The sequence below is a fragment of the Mustela erminea genome, chromosome 18 (genome assembly GCF_009829155.1).
Source record: "Mustela erminea isolate mMusErm1 chromosome 18, mMusErm1.Pri, whole genome shotgun sequence".
NCBI classification, from domain to species: Eukaryota; Metazoa; Chordata; class Mammalia; order Carnivora; family Mustelidae; genus Mustela; species Mustela erminea.
The window spans coordinates 6,359,999-6,385,317 of NC_045631.1; the positions used below are offsets into that span (position 1 = coordinate 6,359,999).

At 44.4% G+C, this 25,319-nt stretch overlaps 1 protein-coding gene across 6 annotated transcripts in view; it reads left to right on the forward strand.

Annotated features, from left to right (window-relative positions):
- MYOCD (myocardin) overlaps positions 1-25,319 on the forward strand; it is a 96,553-nt gene that overhangs the window by 35,820 nt on the left and 35,414 nt on the right. For 2 of the 6 annotated variants that reach the window (XM_032321442.1, XM_032321448.1), the window contains exons 2-5: positions 5,149-5,214; positions 14,018-14,073; positions 15,297-15,372; positions 18,091-18,252. In XM_032321442.1, the coding sequence (XP_032177333.1) occupies positions 5,149-5,214; positions 14,018-14,073; positions 15,297-15,372; positions 18,091-18,252 (360 nt within the window). Of the gene's footprint in view, positions 1-5,148; positions 5,215-9,495; positions 9,523-14,017; positions 14,074-15,296; positions 15,373-18,090; positions 18,253-25,319 lie in introns of those variants that run through there. The other 4 variants (XM_032321445.1, XM_032321446.1, XM_032321447.1 and 1 more) reach the window with 4 other exon arrangements.

Here is a 25,319-nt window from a genome sequence, read left to right on the forward strand (position 1 = left end):
GTATGATTATGAAATATCCCTTCTTTATCTTGAATAGTACTCTTTGATTTGAAGTTTCTTCTATCTGGTACTGTATAGTCGATCTAGCTTTCTCATGCTTATTGTTTGTATGCTCTATTTTTCCCCCATCTATTTACTTCCAACCAATCTGAGTCTTTGTATATAAAGTGTGTCTCTAGGAGACACTGTATGACTATAATTTTTATTGCCATTGATAATCTTTGCCTTTTAGTTTGAAGGTTTATTAACGTTTTTATACTTCTGCCATTTTAATGTTTGTTTTCTGTTTTTCCCTCTACTTTTTGCTTCTATAGTCCCTACTTTTTACATTCTTTCATATTGTTTGAATATTTTTTAGTATTCCATTTTAATTTACTGGGTTTTTTTTAAGCTATTTGTATTTTTTTTTAAGTATGCTCCACACCCAATACAGGGCTTGAACTCACGACCCTGAGATCAAGAGTCAGATGCTTAACTGACTGAACCATTGAGGCATTCCTTCTCTCTGTATTTATATTAGTTGTTCTTCATTAATCTTTTGCAGTCTACCTATAGCAAGTATTATACCATTATATGTAAAGTGTAGATATCTCTTTGTTATGGTTTTAATCTGTATTATATCTACATCTGTTAGGAACATCACAAGACAATATTATAATTTTTCTCTAAACACTTACATACATTCTTTTAAAACTTAAGAAAAAGGAGTATCTTTAGTATTTATCGAAGTTACATATTTAGTTGTAAGTGTAGTATTTATTACCGACTTTAGTTATAAGTAAGTTTAATATTTATCACAGTTATGATTCCTGAGCACCCGGGTGGCTCAGTTCATTAAGTGTCTGCCTTTGGCTCAAGTCATGATCCCAGGGTCCTGGGATCAAGTCCCACATCAGGCTCCTTGCTCAGTGGGGAGCCTGTTTCTCCCTCTCTCTCTGCCTGCTGCCCCCACCCCAATTTGTGTGCTCTCTTTCTCTGATAAATAAATAAATAAAATTTTTTTAAAAATAATTATGATTTCTGATACTCTTTATTCATTCCTGAATATCCAGGATTCTTTCTGCTCTCATTTCCATTCAACCTGAAGATTTCCTGAAGCATTTCTTTTTTTTTTTTTTTTTTAAAGATTTTATTATTTATTTGACAGACAGAGATCACAAGTAGGCAGAGAGGCAGGCAGAGAGAGGAGGAAGCAGGCTCCCCACTGAGCATGGAGCCCGATGCGGGGCTCGATCCCAGGACCCTGAGACCATGACCTGAGCCAAAGGCAGAGGCTTTAACCCACTGAGCCACCCAGGTGCCCTTCCTGAAGCATTTCTTACAGTAAAATCTGCTAGCAACAAATGATCTCACTTTCTCTTTCCCCGAACGCATCTTTACTTTATCTTTGTTTTTAAAGGACATTTCCTATGAAGTGTTGACTTTTATTTTCTGTCTTGCATTTTGTTTTTGTTTTATCTTCTGGCTTCCATGCTTTCTGATTGAGAATCAGTATTTCCCTTTATATAATGTGTTGTTTTACTTTCAGAATTTACTCTTTATCTTTGGGTTAGTCATTAGTTTACAGTGTATTTAAGTGTGGCTTTCTGTGAATATGTCTGTTGGGTTTGTTGACATTTTGGAATCTGTAAATTTATGTCTTTCACAAAATTTGGAAAGTTTGGGGCCATTATTTATTTCTCTGCTCTCTTTCTGGGACTATAATTAGCCAGTGTTAGACTTTGTGATATTGTGGCACAGGTCCGTGAGGCTCTCTGTGTCTATTTTTTCCATCATTTTCCTCTATCTTCTTAATTTTGATCTATCTTCAAGTTTATTGATTCATTCCCTCTAATATTTATTCTTTTGGAGGTTTAAACTCACAACTGTGTGGCCGGACCCAAGATCAAGAGTCAGACCCTCAACTAACTGAGGCACCAAGGTGCCCATGATATTTTTTCTTTTATTAATATTTTTTCATTTATTTATTTATTTATTTATTTATTTACTATCCTTTTCTTTTTTATTAATTTTTTTTTCTTTTATTAAGTTCATTCATGGATTTTTTTTTTATTTCAGATACTCTACCATTTTGTCTTCTTTTTATGTGTCTGTTTTGCTGCTGAGATTTTGTATCATTCCATTTATTTCAAGCATGTTTTCTTTTACATCATCGAACATAGTTGAAAATTAACTACTTTAGGGGTGACTGGGTAGCTCAGTCAGTTAAGCATCTAACTCTTGATTTCAGGTCAAGTCATGATCTCAGGGCTGTGAGATTAGGCCCTGAGCTGGGCTCCATGCTGGATGTGGAGCCTGCATAAGATTCTCTTTCCCTCTCCCTTGCGCCTCCACGCTCCCCCTCCCAAAAAAAAAGTAAAAAGAAGGAGAAGGGTGGGGAGAGGAGAAGGAAAGAAGAAAGAAAATAACTACTTTAAAGTACTAGTATGATAATTCCAACATCTGGGTCATCTCAAGGCTAACATTAGTTAATTGTTTTTTCTGTTTCAAATGGGTCACATTTTCCTGGTTCTTCCTTGTTCTTTGTGTGTAAAGTAATTTTGGATTGTATCCTAGACATTCTGTCTTATGTTACATAAACTCTGAGTTCTTTTACAATCCTCTGGAGAATGCTGGTTTGGTTTGGTTTGGTTTTAGTACACAGTCCAGGTAGATCCAAACATTAAGTCCTTTTTGGTCTATGTGTGCAGAGGTTCAAATTTCAGTTTAATTTTAAACCTTTGCTGTGCTGCTTTGAGTCTGCTCCATGGAAACATCATGAAGGGATCAACCTGAAACTTGGGTGAGTTCATACCCATAGCTAGGGGATCCCTTCCTTCTCTAGCTCTTCCCCCTACATGACGTCCCTTTCAATCTATGATGGTCAGCCATGGTTGTCCAGGTACCTTTCTCTGCTTTCTCTGGCCAGAAAGATGAGCATGTTTTCCATTAGAGTTTTATTTGCCTGGGACCTGCCACTTTATGACTCCAGGTCACCCTCAGTTTTCCCCCAAACAGGAAACTCACCCCATGCAAATCACTTCTCCAAGTTTCAACTCCAAGTTTCAACAAGGTGCCTGATTCTGTTTCCAGTTCAGAATCCTCAGGTAGTTATATCTCATATTTTGTTCAGAGGTTACAGGTTTTATTAGTGGGAGGGCTCTTCTGAAGGAGGGCTTACATAACAAACTCTCATACCATTTTCATTTATTTTGTCTTCTTTATTGTCCAGTCCTAACTTGGAGTAAAACGAGGGTATGGCGAAGCACAGTCTAGCAACCAAACATAGTTAAAAGCAATTCAACAACTCTGTTGTCTCTCGAAGAAGATTGATGAGCGTCCAATTCAAAACCATGGCACCACTTTAAAAGATTATCTTTCCCCATTGCTCTTTCAGTATTGTGACTGTATTTGCTCTGAGGCCTTGCTCTGAGATACTAAATCAACTTGAAAGTCAGCCCACATAGCCTTCTTATTTTTCTCTAATTCTCTCCATTCTAATTTTCTCTCTCTTTTTTTTTTAAGATTTTATTTATTTATTTGACAGAAATCACAAGTAGGCAGAGAGGCAGGCAGAGAGAGGAAGAAGCAGGCTCCCCGCTGAGCAGAGATCCCGATGCGGGGCTCAATTCCAGGATCCTGGGATCATGACCTGAGCTGAAGGCAGAGGCTTAACCCAGGTGTCCTAATTTTCTCTTTTTAAAGGCAGTTCTTTGTTCTCTCTTTTCACTATAAATTGATTAGACCAATGCCCCTTTTTGTAAACATTTTATCTTTCTATCCTTATTCTGAGCAATTTAAATGCTGGGGCCAAGATGGTAAACTTAGAATCTCCCTGAGAAGGGTGCCTGGGTGGCTCAGTCAGTTGAGCATCCAATCCTTGATTAGGTTATGGTCTCGGGGTTGTGAGATCGAGCCCCGCATCAGGCTCTGCATTCTGCAAGGAGTCTGCTTGAGATTCTTTCCCTCTCCCTCTGTCCCTCCCCCAGCCCACATGTGAGCTCTCTCTCTCACTCTGTCTCTCAAGTAAATTAATTAATTAAAAAAGAAGAGGAAGAAGAATCTCCCCGAGGAAATGGAACATCCATGAGGGAGAGGCTAAGTGTCCAAAGATAGAATTTTTAGGGGGAAAGTAGGGAGGGAATTGGAGAAAATCACAAATGCTACACTCCTAATTTTAAGTATAGTTTTTTTTTAAACTATTTGTATGTATATGATATATATAATCTGTTTGTGCTATGGATAGCAACAAAGTTTTAAAATATAAAGTTCAAAGAATTTACAGTATTTTAACTTTTCTAAGCAAACCTGATTCCAGTAGTATGTCTTTGAAATTCCAAATGGGTCCCGGAGGCTCATAATACCCCTGCTTATCGATGCATTATTTTGTGCCAGGCCCTGCGCTAAGTGACTCGCGCACATTGTTTATCAAACCTCAAAGCAGGCATTGTTCTCATTTCCATTTACAGATGAGGGAACCAGGGGTCAGAGAGGTTCAGCAGCTTGCTCAGGGTTGTCCACCTTTTGAAGGGGCTAGAAATGAGATTTGAACCGCATGAGACTCCAAAGCCTGTTGCTTTCTTCCTTCTCTCTCCCTTTTGAAAGCGCAGGTGAATTCCCAGCAGAATCAGCTGCTGTGTATCTGCGAGGTGGTGAATAGGGAGACAGGGAGCATAGTCCCCTGGGAACAACATTCACTTCAGAAGAGGAGAGGAGTGTTCCCAGTTCCGGTTTGTTACCGTCTTCCTGCAAATCCCTGCAACACCCTCGAGGTCTCTCCTCTTTTCTTTCTCCACGTCCGTAACAGAAATACAAGCGTAGGTCCTGCAGAAGTTCAGGACTGTTCTAAAAATAAAACGAGGGGCGCCTGGACGGCTCAGCTCATTGAAGCATCCAGCTCTTGATTTTGGCTCTGATCATGATCTCATGGGTCTTGAGATCGATCCCCAAGTCAGGCTCCTCATTGAGTGTGAGGCCTGCTTGAGATTCTTTCTCCTCCTCCCCTGCCCCTCCCGCCTTGCACGAGCACTCGCTCTCTGTAAATGAACAAATAAATAATCTTTAAAAAGATAAGAATAAATGAGAAGAGCTGGCAAAAATTCTGATGTAAATATAAACAACTACAGTCATACACAGCCCAACTTACAAACTAACATTTTCTTTTCTAAGTTTTGCAGTTACGACTTCAGCAGAGGAGGACCCAGGAACAGCTGGCCGGACAAGGCATAACACCACGTGAGTAGCTGTGTCTCTCGTTCACCGATCTGTTATAGGGGACCATGCAATTTGGGAGCTGGAAAGCACCTCTGGGGTCACTGAGCCTAAGTGTATAGATGGGTCTCCCCCAAGATCCTCATAGACTCAGTGTCAGCAGAAACCCCAGACCTTGGATGCTTTGCCCCAGAACTATCCACCTGCAAGGGCTTCCCTTTCATGACGTAGGTTGTAGCTGAAATGCCCACGGGTGGGTTTGTTTTTGGGGTAAACATAGTTCACTGTGGGCACCCTTCACTCCTCTCTTCCTTTTAGAATGTCATCCCTGTTCTTCCAGAAGCATCAGTCACACGTCCATCCTCTTACCTCCTTGGTTCCCATTCTGTTTGGGGCACTTGAGTCCACAATTAATTGAATGCTATCGAGTGCTTCCTTTCTGGGACACTGAGAACCAATGGCTTTCTAGCATTAATGGTATAATATTGAATCACTGGCCATAATTGGGGTCAAAGAAGAAGGATTATCATATCTTTTAGTAGATAAATTTAAAATTTCCTACAAAATTAGTGATTAAATCTAACTCTTGATTATCCATAGGACCAGAAGGAAGGGGGCCCCAAATGAATGAAGTCAGAGTTCAAGCTCCTGTAGGTCATACCTTTTAACTTCCTTCCCCAACAAAATTTAGAAATCAAAACCCATAATGACACTTTTCAGTAATCTAGATTCATCATGACTATTACTGCAGAGTCTGGCAGGCAACAGGCAGAAAGTTTGGCCCAGTCAAATATCCTGCGGTTAGTAATAAATATTGGAGCCCCATGACCCAAGGTCTACAATTTTAGGTGTAGTCCGTGCCCCAGAGCCAGAACAGAACTGAGAATGTTTCAAGCCTTTTCCTTTATAATTCAAAAATAGCTCTTTGTTCATGGCTAAGCCCTCCAAACAGTAAACAGCAGGTGACTTTAATAGTAGAACCACTCCGCCTGCGCTTTAAAGGCTGCATGCACAGTGTGTACAATGGTAGTGAGAACCCATACAGTCATGCCTGGGTGGTCTGTTTCATCTCAGCCCACTAGCGGAGGTGCTAAAAACAGGAGAGAACAAAGGTCTGCTGACTTCCGGTCAGATAAGTACATTGTCACTCAAAGCTGAGCAGGCCGGTCTTTTTCAGAATCCCTACATGCATATAAAATCTGACCTGATTAAGCATCACCGAGAAGAATTGTTCACTAAGTAGAAGATTGTAGCTCCAGCAAGATCCTCTCAGAGGGCCATAGTCTGTGCCCACATCCTCAAGTCTGTGAGGAGCACCTGTAATTGGGCACTATTAGAATCATCTGTTCCCCCACTGGGGTTTCTTTCCTTTGATTCTGGAAAGGCACGTGAGGTAGAGAGAACCAGTCCCTCTCAGTCAGCCCAGGCTGCTCACAAATGACATAGCTTGACTTGTCACAGAAGTACTCTGAACCTGCGTCTTGCAGCTAGCATTTGGATGAGATTAAACTCCTTTATTCCCCTTTCATTTTTTAAGGTTTATGGGGTTAAATCTCTGAGAATCCGTAAAAACACCTAAGAAAATTAGGAATGAGCCCTAGGGTATATTTTAAAATAACACCTCTATGTGCATTTTTTAAATTCAATGTCTGTTTGTGGAGGAGGGTCCAGTGGGGGTTGGGGGAATATGGTATTTTGTCCTCCGGGATTTCCAGAATCAAATAGTGTACCTATTAACAAAACCCTGCTCGACAGAAATTTTGCTTCCTTAGTCCATTGAACCATTAAGATAATTACTGGAGAAAAAAGTCCTATGAGAACGAAATGATTTTTTTTCTTTTTTAATTCGGCAAAATGATAAAGGTTAATTAAGTGTCATCCGTTTTCCCAAGTCTTCAGCTTGCTCCTCTCAACTAGGCTTCCTGAGGGTGTAGATTCTGCTGTGGAAAAATACTGAAGCTGCCGAAGGAACACAAGGCATGCCCAGCCCAGACAGACCTCGGCAATTTAGCTCTTCTCAGGAAGTTAGACGCAAGACGCATCTTCCCCCTGCTGAGAGATTGGGGGCGGAGTTGGTTCACTTTGTCAATCCAACCAGAGATTAAATGTGCCCTCTAAATGCAGAGCAGAGCATGTGTCAAGACAAGCAATCGGGAAGGAAAGGAGAGCCAGCGGACTTGGGGTCCTATCAAGCCAATCAAATGCAACAAATTTTGTTACAAACCAGACTAGACAGAGAGTAGTGTGCCGGGCCCCACAGAGGCAACAGTGAGCAAGACAGTCCCTTGGGTGGACTCAAAATTTTAGGGGAAGAGGTGATAGGAAACACACAGAAGTGTAATTCAAGGTGGAATTTTTAACATAGTTATGAGTACAAGCTCACTTTATCCATAAAATTTGAAATAACTGCAATCCTCTGCCCCCCAGATTTGAAAGCTTGTCATAAACCACCTTAATGGAAGGTTGATGGCCAAGCAAAGTGTTCCTTGTCTCTGTGCTATTATTGCATTGGATCACTGGTTTTTAACCAGTCCACAGAAACACCTGCTATCCTTTGGCAGAATTCATCTTGAGTTTTCCATTAGATTAAATCTCAAAGGCGTTGCTACTCCTATTTGTGGCAGAGCTGGGATGAGAACCTGCAGAGGCATCCGGCCCCGTGTAGAACTCTTTTTTCAGAGATGCCAAAGGAATTGCTTGACTTTAAAAGCAATTCTTAGGTTTCCCTCAAGCGTTTTGTGGCCCCAAAATTCAGTTGGAATCTGGGGAAATTAAAAATATACGTAGGTGGAAATGCCAAGAAAAACCCAATGGTTTTAACAAAATGGCGTCCGATTTTCTGTCCTCATGTACGCCTCACCATGACCAAGAGTGAAGGAAAAGTTCTGCTGCTTTAGCCTTGTGGTAGATCTTATGTCACTTGCACATCAAATTGATGATGAAAGAATAAGGTTTCTCTCCCTCCTGACTCTGATGAAATGAACCATGTGTAAATTTCTGTTGACTAGTGGAACTGGTCTCAGTGGATTGAATTTAACTCCTTCCTTCTACTTGGGCATGTATCCTGCAGGTTTTAAAGTTACTGACAAGTAACAAACAGTCCACCACAACCAAAATTAACCCCCCTTAATTACTTCCCTTTGGCATTTACTTATTTCTCACTTATATCCTTTATGGGTCTGGGATCTCCCCTTTCAGATGCTTTGAATGAATATAAACTCATTGTTCCTTGAATTTAGTCAAGAACGGCAGAGTTCCGAGGCCAACACAGTGGCCCCAGAGCAACTCAATAGTGGAAAGAGGTGTTTTGGACCAGGAACATGGGACCTGGCCAGATTCTAAGATTGTTTTCACATTTATAATACCACTATAGAATTCACGTTGTCAGAATAGTCATGAAATATCAGTGAAATACCCTCTCATAATTAGCTCAGAAATATTACTTTAAGAAACTATTGCTTGGACTTGTCTCCAGAATCCCACCTGCAAATCTCGAAATGGAGAGTTCAAGTTTCCTTCTCTGCCACCGCCAGCCAGGATTCAAAGGGAGGACTTCCCTGCCCCTCCCTTGTGGGGTCAAGGCTTCAAAAGACATCTGTGTTCTCTGTTTTTCTCCTGGCTTTAGGACAGAACCAGCCTCCTTCCCTGTTGACTTGTGGGGCTTGGATCTGTTCGCCATTTCTCGTGCAGATTTTCTCCACCACAGTTCTTTTCCTTGGGCATCCCTCTCCTGGTGGAATCCAAAACAACACCACTTTATTCCAACCCCTTGGGAGGCCTCAGTGCTGATGGATAATGAGCTCTGTGGAGTAGCAATTCAGTGGTGTTCTGACCTGTGCTGTGAGGAAGGCCCTGGGGGAAGCGCAGGAGTCAGACGTGAGTTCCGTTTCAGATGCTTACCGTCTGGAAGGGGCCCCAGATCACCCCTGCTTGATTGTTCCGAGCAGCGATTTTGGAAAACATCACACCAATGCATGGGACTGAGTCTCCGAGGGGACCGAAGAAGGAAGGAACTACTTCCTCTTTCCCTCTCCCTCTGCTAGTAAAGTGGGGCTCATCTGTAAAAACCCAGGCGAGAGATAGAGGAGGAAACAGGTAGCTTGTGGTCCTGGAACATGAGAACAAGAGAAGTGCAGTAGACCGGGGGCCCAGAGAAGCTGTGGCGTCTCCACGGAAACTTCCAGAAAGCCGCCACTGGCCAGAATGAACCATCCGGGCAGCTTGCGTCCATGATCTGATCAGTGTAAATGAATGGAAAGCTACGACGAGCTGTCTATGAACGGTGCCACCTTATTTGTTTTGCAGACTAATCCCAGCCACAGCAAAGCCTTGGTAAATCCCCGAGTTCTCTGTGGTATCTCTCCTGGGTAGCAGCAAGAATGACTGGGCACCCTCCTCCACCACACCACATGCAGCTTCATGATAGTTTTGAGAAGTCGACTATGCAAAGTCTTCCCTCTTCTTCTCTGTGCATCCATCTGACTTGGCTGCTTCCTCCAGCACCCGGCGCACAACTCTTGGCTGTTTGAGCAGCACATGGCACGAGGGTTTTGATCTGTCTGCCTCCTCCCTCCCTGTCTAACCTCTCAAGTTCAGAGACAGGCCAAGGCACTCTGGATTTCCATGGCGAGCCCATACTGGGTAGTGGCGGGGGGAAGTTGTCCAAAATCCTAAATGTTATCTTTCTCCTTCTTCTGTCTTTGGGTTCCTCGTGCCCTAGAAACTAGGAAGACAGCCACAACATGCATACTTTCAGAGTCTCCGTAGAAATCCCGGAGCATTCACATATGAACCTCTCCCAAGTGTGCAGCCAGGTCTGAGAGCCGACAAGGCTAAGTTCTTCAGACTCCTGGGACTGTCCTCTGGGTACTTAGTAAGCAGTTAGTCGACAGCCTAAGAGAGAACATCATTTCCCAAAGCAGAGCACATCTCATCTGCTCGGAAGAAAACCGTTCACCATCTAGTTTGTCTTTCTAAGTGAGACAGACAGAAGACCAACATTACTAAGCCTGCTATACAGGTGGGAGACTCTCGCACGTGTCTGAGGAGACAAAGCAGGGACAGAGCCAAGATGGGTAGTTCCCAAATGTTTAGTCACCCAAGACGACTTTCATTATACTCCACGCTGCCACGGGTCCTTTGTGTTGGAAACTGTTTTGTGTTCCACCCTCCGCCTCAGAGAACCCCACATTCATGAATGAGGAACCCATATATCCGTTTTTGATTCATTAATGGCATTTAAACTGAACAGTCCATGCTTTTTGGTGAGAGAACCATCACGAAGGCACGCTGTTACGTTCCTAGGCAGCCACAAGGAAAAGGGACTGTTACATTAGCCTTATCAGCCTTTCTCCAGGCACACAGACCTTTTTCCTTTGGCTCTTTGAAATGCTGAAACTTAGTCTTAGAAATTCATTTCTCTCCTTTGGAACTCCCAGGTTCCAGAGGACCCTAGATCAGGACGCACCACCCTGGCGGGTTCCAGACCAGTGGTTCTCAAACTCAGGCATCAGGATCAGCAAGGAGGGCATGTTCCAACATAAATCCCAGGGACCCACCCCCAAGGGTCAGGTTGCGGAGGTCTAGGTAGGGTCCAAGCCTCGGCATTTCTAACAAGCTTCCAGGTGAGACTAAAGATACCGGTCTGGGGGCCATGTGTTGAGAACCACTGTTCGAGGTGCTGCCCTAGGACACCAGCCCTATGATTCTGCATGTCTGTCCTTATCTGGAATCCTGAAGTTGCTGGGTTCTGTCTTGCAAGCCTGGAGGGAGCAAGCCCGTGAGAGTAGGCAGGCATGGCCCTGCCTTTGTGGCCCCGAGCTGACCAACAGCGGGCTCCCCCTCTCCATCCCCCGCTTTGTGCTGGAGGGTTGGCCCGTCCCCTTCACTGATGCCTCAGTGGCCCCAGGGCCCGTGTTCTCCTTTTCCCAGACTCCTGTTGGAGGCATGAGGTTAGGGTCCAGAGCGGAGGACAGCTGAAGGCCTGTTCTATCCTTGGGATCTTTTTCTGAGCTCTCGTAAGCAAATGTTTATACATACAGCTGACCCAAATTAGCTGGAACTGCAGAACTGAAATAGGACGAGGCCGTAACTAAATGCTGAGGCGAGAACACGAATTCCCTTGTGAGAAGTGATTAATCTTCCTCCGGCGGGGAGCAAGTTAGATGTGTGGCTGACTGAATTTACAACCATAGTTTAATTGGAAATCACGTTGACTTATTTTTTTTTTCAATTTAGAAATCCAAATTCCTTTTCCATCTTCAATGTCAACATCCCCCAAAACAAAATTTTGCCATTTGATACTCCCAAGGCTGGCGGCAAGAGGTCTTTTGTGTATTTTCCAAAAAGCCGACTTGAGGGGGGGTGCATTATGGCTTTTGCTGGCCCTCAGGGGAGCTGGCTAAAACCCACATTCTCTAGAGCCATGGAAAAAGCAAATGTCAGTCACAGAGCCGTGGCAGGATGGTTCTCCGTGGGGTGACCCCAAGCCAGCACCCCATATGACATCCCTTATGCCCCGGGGAGATGAGCGTGTGGTAAAATGCAGTGTGCGGACCTCTTTGGCTTTCTTCCCAAGTCCTTGCCAAATGGACATAGCGTCTCCCACTGTGTCTCTGAGATAGAAGTTTCCAGAAGACCTTTGTGCTCCTGGCATCAGAGACCTGGACCGTGCAAATCAGTTCACAAGTGATTAACACCAAGAAGCGATGAATTGCAGCCCTCCAAGGCTAAGATACAGGAAATGCACTGTTTCTTCGAACAATTAATAAGTTCTGCTAATAGGAACCAAAGAGCCCCAGGGGGCAAGAGAAATTCCTCCTAATTCCTAAGCCCCATTAAAACCAATTGAGTTTGGAATGTAAGTGATACTGTGGGATGGATTCCTACTGCTCTCCTAAGGCTGCTGCTTAAGGAAAAGGATGTGTGAATGCTTTCTAACCACTTAATATAGTCACACAAAGATCATTTCCTTCTGGAGAATGTAAGTGATGAGAGCAACACCAATACGAAATCCCAAATTAGATGACCACCACACTGTGGTCTTCGGACAGAGGTGAAGACCTCTCCGTGCTGACTGTACAGATTTACCAGGGCCCCCTGGACCTGAAGCAGACTTGGAGGCTCTGGTTGCCTGGGGATACCGGAGTTGCTCTCAGAACACCACCAATATAAATTGCAACCGTGATCAAATGCAGCCTCCTTACAAGGAGTGGCGACCCGACCTGAATCAGAGAAAATGCCTAAGCAGTGAGTTAGGACAGCCAGATGACTTCTCCGGATGACTTCCCTACTGAGCAGGGACGAACGGAGGGTATGGGCAAAGGGGCATTGGAAATGGCAGATTTTGCAGCAAAGAGAAACATGTTTGATCAATGGGAACTGTGATATTCAAGCAGCAAGTTCCATTATTTTTCCTATAAGAAGGGAAGCCCCTTAATCTCTGCTTAAAGTGAGGAAGGGAGTAGGCAGCCAGCTGGGACTACTGAGCACGTACCTTCGGCCCGACACTCCTTTGGTCCCCTGAGGCAGGAACACTGAGAGAGAGCACGCCTTAGTGGCTTCCCAAGCTGTACCCTCCGTAGAGGATATATGGTGGTCAACCAGCTGCCAGGACTGCCGTGCCGTTTGCTTGATGTGCAGCAAGCGCTCCTGAAATCTGTGCTCAGATTTAGAATTTACCTTAAAGACTGAACAAGACTCACACAGGTCCACCTCCAAGTGGCCGATCTGTCCAGAAACCCAATTTTTTAAGCTGGCCAAACCTTGGAGGAGTAGTTCATTGCCCACCACTTACAGGTGGACATCTGCTGCATCCTGTGGTTCATCAGCTTGTCCAGACGTGCAACTCAGAAAAGTACTCCATGCGGCTTTCTGAGCTCTCACCAACCTTATCACTTAGAATGCAGATTTGATTGTCTTTGGCTCTGGAATGATTGTTTCAGGGGCTCAGGAAAGCTCATAAGAGATGCGGAATTTGCCCAACGATGTTCTGCTTCTCTGCTTAGTCGGAAGAGGTTCCCCACCATGGTGGAGAGCAGGAAGAAGAGGGGAGGTCGGAGGCAGCATTGGGTCCAGGCTCTCCAGGCTGCTGTGCACTCTGGCTGACCCGGGTGTGGTCTCTTGGGTGCTAATGTTTTCAACAGCACACCTTGGAAGAAGTGAAGTTGTCAGAGGACCTAGGCTCTTAGCCCTAACTGTGTGACCCCGAGCAAGTCAGCAGATTTCTGTGGACTCCGTTTCCACATCCTGTTCAGGGCAGGAGCTCATTTCACCATCTCCAGGGCCCCTTCCTGCCCTCCAAGTCTGATTCTGTGCTTCTCACCCAGCACCCTTAGCTGCATGTTCCCGTCCGACCCGTCACGGACCTTATCCCCAGTTCGAGTCCCTCCCTGCAGGCTGGGACGCCCCCCCCCGCCATGGCCCGCAGCCTCCACCCAGACTTCTGCACTCAGGGGCAGGGCCAAGCGGGAAAGGGTGTTAAGCACCCCTTCTGCCCCTGTCCCTCACTCCGGATCTGTGTCCAGCCTCCCAAAAGTCCCCGCGCCTCCCCAGGATCTCGGAATGCCCTGTCTCCACCACCTGTCTCCTGTCGCACGTCTGCCTCTGCTGCCGCTCCTGTTTTCGGCCTCAATTCCACCCCCCTCTGTATCCTCTGGCTTCAGGGAAGCTGGTGTCCTCCGGGGCCTCTCCTCTTCGATTGCTTGTGGCCTAGTAAAGGCGCTCACGTCCGTCCTCTGCACAGCTCAGCAAGCACGCCAGCATATCCTGTCTTCGCTGCTCAGTGCCCTAGCCCGCCTCTGCTCACGTCCCTGTCTTTCCGTTGCAGCACTGAAAAATCCAACTGAGTTCCATGAGCAAAGAAAACATTTGGATAGTGACAAGGTAAAATTCTTTTTTTTTTTTTCAAACTGCCCTCTTTCTGAACTTGGGACTCCAGGGTATGGATCTCTGAGTGTTCAGCTTTGGCTAAAGCAGGCAGAATTTGTACCACAAACTTGATACATGGGCCCTCTTCCCCAGACCCCCACCACACCACAGGGGATCCTACTCCTACAAACAGAAAACTGGAGAAAGGTGATTGACCACCTTTCGCTTTGAAACTATTTTTTAGCTTAAGAAAGTGTCCCCAGTCTTTCCGATGTTGGGAAGATCGTGGCAAGGACACTGAAGAAGGCAAACAGACTTTGGAAAGCCTTCTAGCCCTTTCTTACAATCAGATTTTTTAAAAATCCAATGTACTACTAAGGTAGGGTCTGTGAATACAAGGCTGATTGGCAGGTACCTAAAGGCAAAAGGCTTTGGGTTTATGTCTCTTTCTGTTTTAGTTTGTTTAACATAATCGGGGCTGGGGAAGGAGGTATTGGCATATACTCTATACCTTCATAGTAGATCTCTGCAAACTGAACTTATCAATAATAGAATAAATACTATTTAACCAGCATCAGCTCTGTATGAGAAGGAGATGCAGAGGGGGTGCCTTTTTCCTGGGATTTCTTTGTCCATGAGTTCTAATTTTGCAGCTACATCGTGGGAGGAGAAAGGAGCTGAGCTCTGTACATCCTCATAGTCACTCCTGAAAGGGAGTCCAGTAGGAGATCCAGTAGAGTGGGATCAAAACCCAGAACTAGATTACATTTTCTCAGGTGCTAAGAGAGAAGGCAGGTGCGTCCTTGGAAGCGGGAGTAGGCAGTCATGTTCTCCTAGATGGACTCGGGCTACGTTTCATCTCTAACCTTAGTCAGTTTCACGGCTGTTTTAAGAGTCCGAGGAATAGAATTGACTAGAGATACAACCAACTTTGTATCATCGGAACTTTATTAATGTTTTGTTAGCACATGCCTGCCGGGCCTTTCAGTGCGCAGCCCTGGTGGGGATCCGGACTTCTTCCCTCTTTACTGGATTTTTCCATCTTAAAATTACTGGCGAGGCTCTTGCAAACCTTCCTGCATCAAAACATAGGAAACCAGAGAGACTGGCAAGTCCTGTTTGTCAAAACAAGGACTGTTCTCCCCTTTGAGAGAAATCGAGGCCCTTTTAAAGTCAAAATGGGGCAGTTCAACCGTGTGGGGTCGCTAGTGGAACGTGCTCTGTGTTTATACCCACAGACTGAAGACTCCCTCAAGCACAAGGTCAGAAACAGGCCCCACCGCGCGGACGTGGTTAATATGCACATACTCCAAGGTGAGCCCACACCCAAGCTGACCCAGAATGCCCGCCACGGTGTTCATGTGCCAGAGGTTCTTATTTTCTATGTCTTCTTGATAAACGTCCCCTCCTATTCTGGAGCGCTCGTTTGAGTCACCCGAGGGCCATGGAGGCAATCAAATCAGGAAGGTAGAGGCTGATCTCAGCTCTGCTTCCTCCTGATGCTCCCTGAGTGCATGTCTCTCCCGGCCGTGTACCAGATTTCCCCGTGTGTCCGTCCTTTAGCCGGTAATGAACCTCTGGTACGTTAACTAAAGAAAATAACCAGGCGTACAAAAATGCATATACAGTGATGTTTACGGAGGGGTTCTTTCTGATGTTGAAGCATGGAAAGCAGCGAAATGTCCCCACACTGGGGGACAGGCTGAATTCAGGACGCAGGGTCCGTACAACAGAATGCCTCGCAGCCACACTATAAATGAGGCTTTAAAAGGAAGAGGATATAATAAGAAAAGGATGTTCAGGGAAGAAGACTCGAAAACAAAGCCATATTTATGGTCAGATTCAGGGATGAACAAACATATACATAAACAATATTTGTAGTCCGATTCTGTGATTTAAAAAAGAAAAAAACAAAACAAAGAAACCCACAACAGAGCCCAGGGGCACCCACCTGGCCGGCTCAGTTGGTGGAACGTGGGACTCTTGATCTCAGCGTTGTGGGCTGGAGCCCCACGTCGGGTGCAGATGACTTAAAAGAAAATCTTGAAAGAAAGAAAGAAGAAGGAAGGAAGGAAGAAACGGAGGGAGAGAGGGTGGGTGGAAGGAAGGAAGGAATCCATAGCCCTAACAATAAATACAAATGGTTAAAAACTGTTGACTCAAAGTAGGGAAGCTTCTCGATGCTTTCATTGTCTTTCATATACTCTTTGAGTATTTCCCACACTTAGGAGGGATGAGTATGTAATAATACTACAATCAAAACAGCATGAGAGGGGCGCCTGGGTGGCTCAGTCAGTCAAGCCTTGGACTCTGGGTCTCAGTTCTGATCTCGATCTCGGGTCATGAGTTCAAGCCCCGTGTGGGCTCCACACTGTGCATGGCGCCTACTTAATTAAAAAAAAAAAAAAAAAAAAGGCATGAGAAATGTTACATCATCACCATCTGGAATTAAAATAGGCTGTGAACTCCCATGGCCCCCTGTTCAATTGCATGACTCTACTGGTTCCCATGGGATCCTCTCTCTTTTAGAGAGAAATTGGGAATTAGTGCCCTCGGGCACCAAGGATCTGCTGGATGCAAAATGACCCCTCTTTGCAAAGGTTCGTGGTCCAGTTTTGGAAGCAGCGGCATAAGCCTTGGCTGTTACATGCTAGAGGCAGTCGCAGCAAAAGGGGCAAGTAAGAACAAGCTTTGTGCTGAGACTCAAAGAGTAGGCTGCCGGGCTTGTGTTGGGGAGCAGGTAGGAAGCTCTCCAGGCTGAGGAAACTAAACAAAGGTACAAAGGTGAACTCGGTGAGACGTGATGGACAGAAGGGAAGGACCAGGGTTGCTGGAGTAGTCCTTTGGGGATGGGGAATCTCCATTCATGGCACAGCCAGAGTGAGACAGAGGAGCGCTGTGCGGGGGTTTCAAGGGAGGAGTGTTTTCTCAAGGTTAAATGAGGCACAGGATGAATCAGCAAGACCCCTGAGCCAGGAGACCCAGCGAGAAGCCCTTGCCATGACCTGAGGGGACGTTAGAGGAGGTCCGGAGAGGACCTAGTCTCAGCCCACCTACGCTTGGTCCACAGTACTGATGTTTTGCCCACCCCGTGTCAGGTGCATTACAGAGACAGCTTTTAGATCAGACCTGACCTGTTGCAACCATACCACATCCCGAGACCGCTCCCGTGTGGAGATTTCTAGATCAGCCGCCAGACACGCGGTCTGGGTGAGTGGGTTGATGAGAATAGAACGAGAGGGCTGGGAGGCTGATGTGTAAGTATCTCCTCTTCTAGAGTAAATACCTAAAATGTGTAAATATCTCCTCTTCTAGAGTAAATACCTAAAATGTGTAAATATCTCCTCTTCTAGAGTAAAGCTAGAATCCTGACAGGTCTGTCTGAACAGCACCAACTGGTCAACCAGGCTCTCCTCCATGTTCTTACATAGAAATAAGTCAGGGAGTAATCAGGAGAGGAATATATGGGTGGTTCAGGACTTGACAGAGACCTTTAGCGCCGTCCAAATAATGAGAAACCACCCCCCGGATGGACTCCATTTTTAAAAATGCCCCCGTTTTATTAAGTAACTGTTTCAAAGGGATTTTTTTTTTTAATTTTACAGTTGACCTTGACATTGGCGTCCGTTAGTATCCCCAACATCACCAAACCTTAAGGAGTAATACTACTGCAAATAATTATAATAATAGGTAATTATCTGGCAGACTCCGTCCATGCCAGGCAATGGAGAGACAGGACGGGCATCCCTGTGCTGCAGCTTAGGGTCAAAGGGACTGCCTATCCACAGAATTGCCAAATTGCATTTTTTTTTTTTCAAGAATCGGTGCAAAGCATGTTTCTCTAACTCTTTCGGGCCCCTCGATTTGTCTTTATTTGGAAGTGTCTGGTCTTTGCTGCTAATCCATGTGAAATGACCATGATTGCATGGAAACATTCATTTAGGGTGCGCATACAAAAGCCTAAAAGCAAAAAGTAAACCCAAAGCTGCCATCCGATCGGTAGCACTGATTCTTCCGGTTTCAACCCCGCAGGCTCCACTGCTGAGAGATCCATCCCAACCGCTCAGATGAAGCTAAAAAGAGCCCGTCTCGCAGATGATCTCAATGAAAAGATTGCCCTCCGGCCGGGGCCACTGGAGCTGGTGGAGAAGAACATACTCCCCGTGGATTCTGCTGTGAAGGAGGCCATAAAAGGTAGTTAGAACCCACAGCGTACGTCCCTCTGTGCTCTGAGATCTGAGGGCAGCCAAGGCTCTGGGGCACCACGGGTCCTGGGGGCGGGGCCTCTCACGGGACAGGAGTCCTGCCCTGGGTCACTGTCCCAGAGTCCTCTCCATAACCAGAGGTTACGGATTCAAGCGATCTTTCATTTCCCTTAGTAAGGTTTTGTGTGTTTTTTTGTTTGTTGTTGTTGTTGTTGTTTTTTAGTAAAGTCATGTTAATTATTGCTGACGCGTAGGAAATGTATTGAGTTTGCTCATTAATTTTTTAACTTTGGAGAGTTTCTCAGTCATTCCGATAATTTCTCGATTTATCTTCAACTGACTAGGTACGCCATCATGTCTCCTACAAATGAAAATTTCTCTCTCGCTTTGTTTATTCTGCCTTGGTGCATGCCTGATACTTGAAAATAACACCAAGTTTTTGTTAATGTATTATATACTTAGCATTGCCTAAAAAACCATATACAGTATATTTATAACATACAAATTATATATAATTTTCATGTTTTATTTACAAATTATATATTTGTGAATTATATGAATTTTATATGAATTACAAAGTGTACAATATATTATACAAACATAACATATACTTTATTATATATAAAAATCTATATTATACGTAGATGTATGTACTATATAAAATTATATATATGAATTATATAAAGCACATAGTTTATATCATTTCATACTGTATAATGAACAATGCATTTTAGCAATTATTAACATATTACATAGTAGAAAATTATCTCTATTTGCACATTGCCAGGGATTTAATCAGTATTTTATTATTATATATATGTTATGTTTTGGGTAGGTTGATAACATTTATTTTTCTGTTTGTTTCTGTCACAAATGGGGATTTCTTCTCTCATGCATCTCTATATATGGTACTAGCTTTTGGTATGTAGATAGGTATTCTAAGGAAGTATTTCTCTACCCCATCCTACAAAAGAGTAGTGTATAAGATGGGTGCTGAATTTTTAAATGCTTTCAACATGCAGAGAAAGATGATCGCATGAGTTTTCTTCTTTGACCCAGGAATACGGCATTTCTCTCTTTTCTAATCACCTTGCACTTCTGGAAAAAATCCTACATAGAATTCTTTTCTGGAAATATCTGATATTTTATTTGAGATTTGCATCTGTTTTATTATTAGGTAGGATAATAGTAGCAGCTAAACCAACCACAAAATTTCAGCAGCTTAACAACGCAAGTTTACATTTTGTTCGTAAATGATCCAGAAGAGATTTTCCTTAATGGCAGATTTTACCGGCACACAGACCCCTTCGGTCTGCCTGCTCCCCTGTCTCCTAGAGCAGGACAGCAAACTTTCTTTAAGAAAGGGCCACACAGGGGCACCTGGGTGGCTCAGTGGGTTAAGCCGCTGCCTTCGGCTCAGGTCATGATCTCAGGGTCCTGGGATCGAGTCCCGCATCGGGCTCTCTGCTCAGCAGGGAGCCTGCTTCCCTCTCTCTCTCTCTCTCTCTCTCTCTGCCTGCCTCTCCATCTACTTGTGATCTCTCTCTGTCAAATAAATAAATAAAAATCTTAAAAAAAAAAGAAAGAAAGGGCCACACAGTAGATAGGCTGAGTGATTTAAACTGTCCATCACAACTACTCAGCTCTGCTGCTGTGGTGTGAAAAGGTCCATAAGCAATAAGTCAACAAGTGGACATGGCCACGTTGCAATAAAACTTAACTTACAAAGGCAGGCTCACAGGCGGTAATTCGTCAGCCTGTGCCCTAGAGCTCCCTCATCCTCTGCATCTAGCCAGTGAGGGGGAAGAAAGAATGGAAAGGCCCATGGACCTATTGTAAAAGCCTCCACCTGGAAAGAAACACAACACTTCTGCTCATATTCCATCGTGAAAACAGCATGTATGGCCGGGGAAGGTTTTTTTCCGGCCGAATGGTGATTTTCCAGTATAATGTGCAGCTCAGTCTCACAGCCCCAAGACCACGACCTGAGCCAAAGTCAAAAGTTGGACGCTCAACCCACCAAGCCATCCAGGTGCTTTTAAAATTTGTATTTAAAAAAAAAAAATTCTCATTACTCCACTGAGTAATTATTGTTAGCCTAACGTTGTATAAAGTCTTGGCTTACAGTTGTTCTAAGCTGCCCTCGATCAGGGGTTCTGCTCTGGTTTTCCATGCCTTGTTGATTTGTGCGTTTTTCTCCCTCCCTGCCTCCCTTTATCATCACACTTGCTAAAAGTCTTTCTTTTTAATTGGTTATTATTACAAAGAAGCAGTTCATGAATTTGTTTTGGTGGTTGTTGGTTTCTGGTCTCTACTTGGATTCATTCAATTTTGCTTCTCGTCACGGTCATTGAGCAGGAGAATCTCCATGAGCAGAGCTGAGGGTCAAGAGTGTTTCGGGTGCAGTAGGGACAGGTGGGGGCAGAGGGAAGGTTGAACAACAGGCCCTCCTTCAGGTAAGGAGTTGGAGGGTGTGTGAGCAGGAGTGTGGTCAGCGGAAATGGGTAGAAAGCAATAAACATGAGGGCTAGCAAAATAATAATAATAAGAAGAAGAAGAACAACAACAACAGGCAGAGCAAGAAGCTCCCTGAAGGTACAGTTGCTGTGGGACCCACTGCTCTCATGTTCAGAGCAGGACGTTGCGACTTTGACCACACAGCCATGCAGCGATTTAATCCCAAATGCCTCAGTTGCTCCTCTCTGAAACCCCAGCAACACCAATACCTACCTTCTGGGGCCTTTTTTCATGGTGGATTTGGTTTTTTACTTATGTAAAGAAATAGCCGGGCACTGACAGTACATTAGGGAATGAGTCCGGTTTCTGATCTCCCGACTTCGCACTTGAGCAAGAAAAGAGCAGGAAAGCCATCATTCTACATTCCAATTCCTCTGAAGGGAATGGACAAGAGTCACAAAGATCATTCTGGCTTCAATGTAAAGTGGACTCAGGAGATGGGAAATAGTGCCAGAGTACTATCTTCTGTTGGGGGTGGCTGGAGTTGTTTGAGGAAAGTTGATGGAAGCATGAATGAGAGTCATGACAGGGGTATGGAAAAGAGGGACTCAGAGAGGAAATTGATTCTGCATGATCAGTGGGATACACCAGCTGAGACAAAGGGAAGGCAAAAGATAACACCTAGGTTGGGCAACTGGGTCAATGGTGGCCATTTATCAATATGGGGGCCATGAGTAGAATAGCAGATATGGGGAGAGATGATGGATTCCTGTTTCAACTATGGGTTTAGAGGGGCCCATAGAAAATCCAAAGGCAAGGGACTAAGTAAACATGGGGTTCTATCAAACTAGAATGCAGGAGAATGTTGATCTAGAACTACAGATCTAGGAGACTTCCGCGTGTACGATCATTTAAACCAATGGACTAAAGATTGTCTTTCCATTCATATATTTCTTCACTTACTATTTATGGAGTATGCTCTGTGTCAGACACTATTCTGAGTGCTTGGGATATGGCAGTGACTAGAACATTTCTGCTTCAGCAGAGCTTATGTTCTAGTTGGGAGACACTGGCAGTCAACAGACACATAATGAGAAATTACATATCCTAATTAAAGGGTAATGTAAAAATAAAAGTAGTGCAACGTTCAAGGAATCAAGAGTGCCTGCTAGAGGGTCGTTGGGAGGAATGGAGGCTGCATAAAAGCAAGGAGAGCTAGGAGGCTCCCAGGCAGTGATCTTTAAGACCGAGTAGGGAGACCATGAAGATGAAGGGAGCAAACGGCCATGGAAAGAGGTGGAGGATATAGCAATAATCTTTCCATGTGCATAATGGTTTTTATGGGCAACGTGATTGCCTCATATGAAGTGTCAGAAAGACAGAGAGAGTAGCTCACAGACTAGCCATGGAGCCCACTCTACAGTCTGTCGCTTCTGGTGATCAAATGCCCTCCCCGTGGTGAAGCGGTGAGTCAGGGCAGTGTTTCCCTCTGGCTTGTTCTCCTGTGTATTTCATCCTCTCTCCATGTGCTTTTCCAGATGTGCTTAGGTTTTCCAGCTGTGTCTGTAGCTTGGTTTCTATGTTTCTGCCCGACTCTGAGCAGAACGCTTGGTCATGGTCTTCCTCTTGGTTTTAGGAAAGACCGAGTGTTGCCCAACCCAAGACGGATCTAGAACTTCTCCCAATACACAAAGGGATTTTTTTTTTTAATTTTTAAATTTAAAAATTTTATTTATTTATTTTTTAAAAGATTTGATTTATTTATGACAGAGAGAGAGTGAGAGAGGGAACACAAGCATGGGGGAGCTGGAGAGGGAGACGCAGGCTCCCAGCTGAGCCGGGAGCCCAATGAGGGACTCCATCCCAGGACCCTGGGATCATGACCTGAGCCGAAGGCAGATGCTTAATGACTGAGGCACGCAGGTGCCTCGCCAATTTTTTGTTTTTTAATTTTAATTCTCATAGAGTTAACATGCAGTGTTATGTTAGTTTCAAGTATACAGTACAGCAATTCAACATGATGACTCAGTGGTCATCATGATTAATGTCCCCTTGATCCCCTTCATCTCTTTCATCCACCCCCAACCCACCTCCCCTCTGGTGACCATCAGTGCATTCTCTATAGTTAAGAGTCTGTTTCTTGGTTTGTCTCCCACCACTCCCCTTTGTTCATTTGTTTTATTTCTTAAATTCTACACATGAGTGAAATCATATGCTATTTCTCTTTCTCTGACTTATTTCCCTTAGTATTATGCCCTCTAGCTCCATCCATGTTTTTGCAAATGCAAGATTCCATTCTTTTTATGGCTGAGTAATCTTCCGTTGTATATATACACTACATCTTCTTGATGCCTTCATCTACTGATGGACACTTGGTTTGCTTCCATAATTTGCCTATTGTAAATACTACTGCTATGAACATCAGGGTGCATATGTCTTTGTGAACTCATGTTTTCATATTCTTGGAGTAAATATCCAGTCGTGGAATTACTGGATCATGTGGTAATTCTATTTTTAAGTTTTTGAAGAACCTCCATACTGTTTTCCACAATGGCTGTACCAGTTTGCTTTCCTACCGGCAGTGCCTGAAGGTTTCCCCTTTCTCTGCATTCTCACTAACACCTGTTTTTTCTTGTGTTGTTGATTTGAGACATTCTGACAGGCGTGAGGTGGTACCTCATTGTAGTTTTGATTTACATTTCCCTAATGATGAGTGAAGTTGAGCATCTTTTCATGTGTCTGTTGGCCATCTGGATGTCTTATTTGGAAAAATGTCCATTTTTAGTTGGATAATTTGATCGTTTGGTTCTGAGTTGTATAAGTTCTTTATATATTTGGGTACTAACCCTTTATCAGATATGTCATTTGCAAATATCTTCTCCCATTCAGTAGGTTGTTGATTGTTTCCTTTGTTGTGAAGAAGCTTTTTTTTTTTGATAAAGTCCCAGTAGTTTATTTTTGCTTTTGTTTCCCTTGCCTCAGGAGAGACAGATCTAGAAAAATGTTATTATGGCCAATGTCAGAGAAATGATTGCTTGAGCTCTCTTTTGGGATTTTTCTGGTTTCAGGTCTCTTTAGGTCCTAATTTATTTTGAGTTTAAATTTTTGTGTGTGGTGTAAGCAGGTCCAGTTTCATTCTTTTGCACATAGCTGTCCAGTTCTCCCAGCCCCATTTGTTGAAGAGACAGTCTTTGTCTTTTTCCCATTACATATTCTTACCTCTTTTATTGAAGAAGATTAATTAATCATTTAAGTGTGGGTTTTTTTCTGGGCTTTCCATTCGGTTCCATTGAGCTATGTGTCTTGTTTTTATACCAGTACCATACTGTTTTGATTACTACAGCTTTTTTGTAGTATATCTTGAAATCTGGGATTGTGGTCACTCCAGTTTTGTTCCTTTTCAGGATTGCTTTGGCTTCCTGATTTGACTTCCATAGAAGGCTTGGGCCTCCTCGTGGCACGTCTCAGAGGAGTATGTCCCTGATTCCTTTTTTCCCCTTCTCGGAAAGCCATTAAAGGGGTCTGAGCGACCCCTTCCAACGTGGGGTTGGGGGGGTGTCGCCCATTCCAACAAGCAATGCACAGGACACCAGCTGGGCATCCTACAGTTCAACTTAATTGAACTACCTGAAACAGCATCAGATCTCAGGGGTAAAGGGCTCAGTCCTGCCAGATCACCTTCCTCTCCAGACACCAGTCACAAGCACGTGTCACCTGGGCTTCTGATCAACCTGCCATTTGCAAATCCAAGATTCATCTTCCCTCCTTGAACTCAACTGGTTTGCCAGAGCAGCTCACAGAATTCAGGACACCCATTTACATACTGGATCACCCGTTTATTATAAAAGGGGATAGCTCAGTAACAGTCAGATGGAAGAGATACAGGGGACCAGCCATGTATGGGGAAAGGATGAGGAGCTTCCTTGCGTTCCAGGAACACCACTCTTCCCAAATCTCCGCACGGTCATCAGTCCAGAACCTCTCCAAACCCCATCCCTTTGGGTTTTTAATGGAGGCTTCATTCCAGAGTCATGACTGATTAGAAGGATGGCCAAGGGTGAATGAACTCAGGCTCCAGCCCACCTCTCCTCTCCCTGGGGGTTAGAGGGTGGGACTGAAAATTTTCCCAGCCCCAGCCCCATCCTCAGGTGAGGTCCAAAAGCCACCTCGTTAACATAACAAACAACACTTTTGTGGCTCTCATCGCGTAGAAAATTCCAGAGCTCTGTGCCAGAAACGAGACAAACTCTAAATGTATATTTTTTATTATAAATCGCCATATCGCAACCCCTAAGTTGCCCCAGACTCTCAAGACAGAATGCTGAAACAAAACACCAAATCCGATGTTACAGGCGCCTGAGGATTTAGGAGAGCAGAAATTACATAGTGGACTTTGGTGTGGGCCCCCTTGAGCTGCTGTAGGGTCGTTATTACTTAAAGATCCCTCAGTTGGAGACCCCAGGAGCTGACTCCTAGCTTAATTCTCTCACTGGCCATTGGAGTCTTTTCTTCACTTGCCAGGAGCATCCCTGGAAGCTTCCACAGAAGCTATTTATTGTCCAGAGGTCTGGCTTCTGCTTGAGTGAAACACAAGCCCTG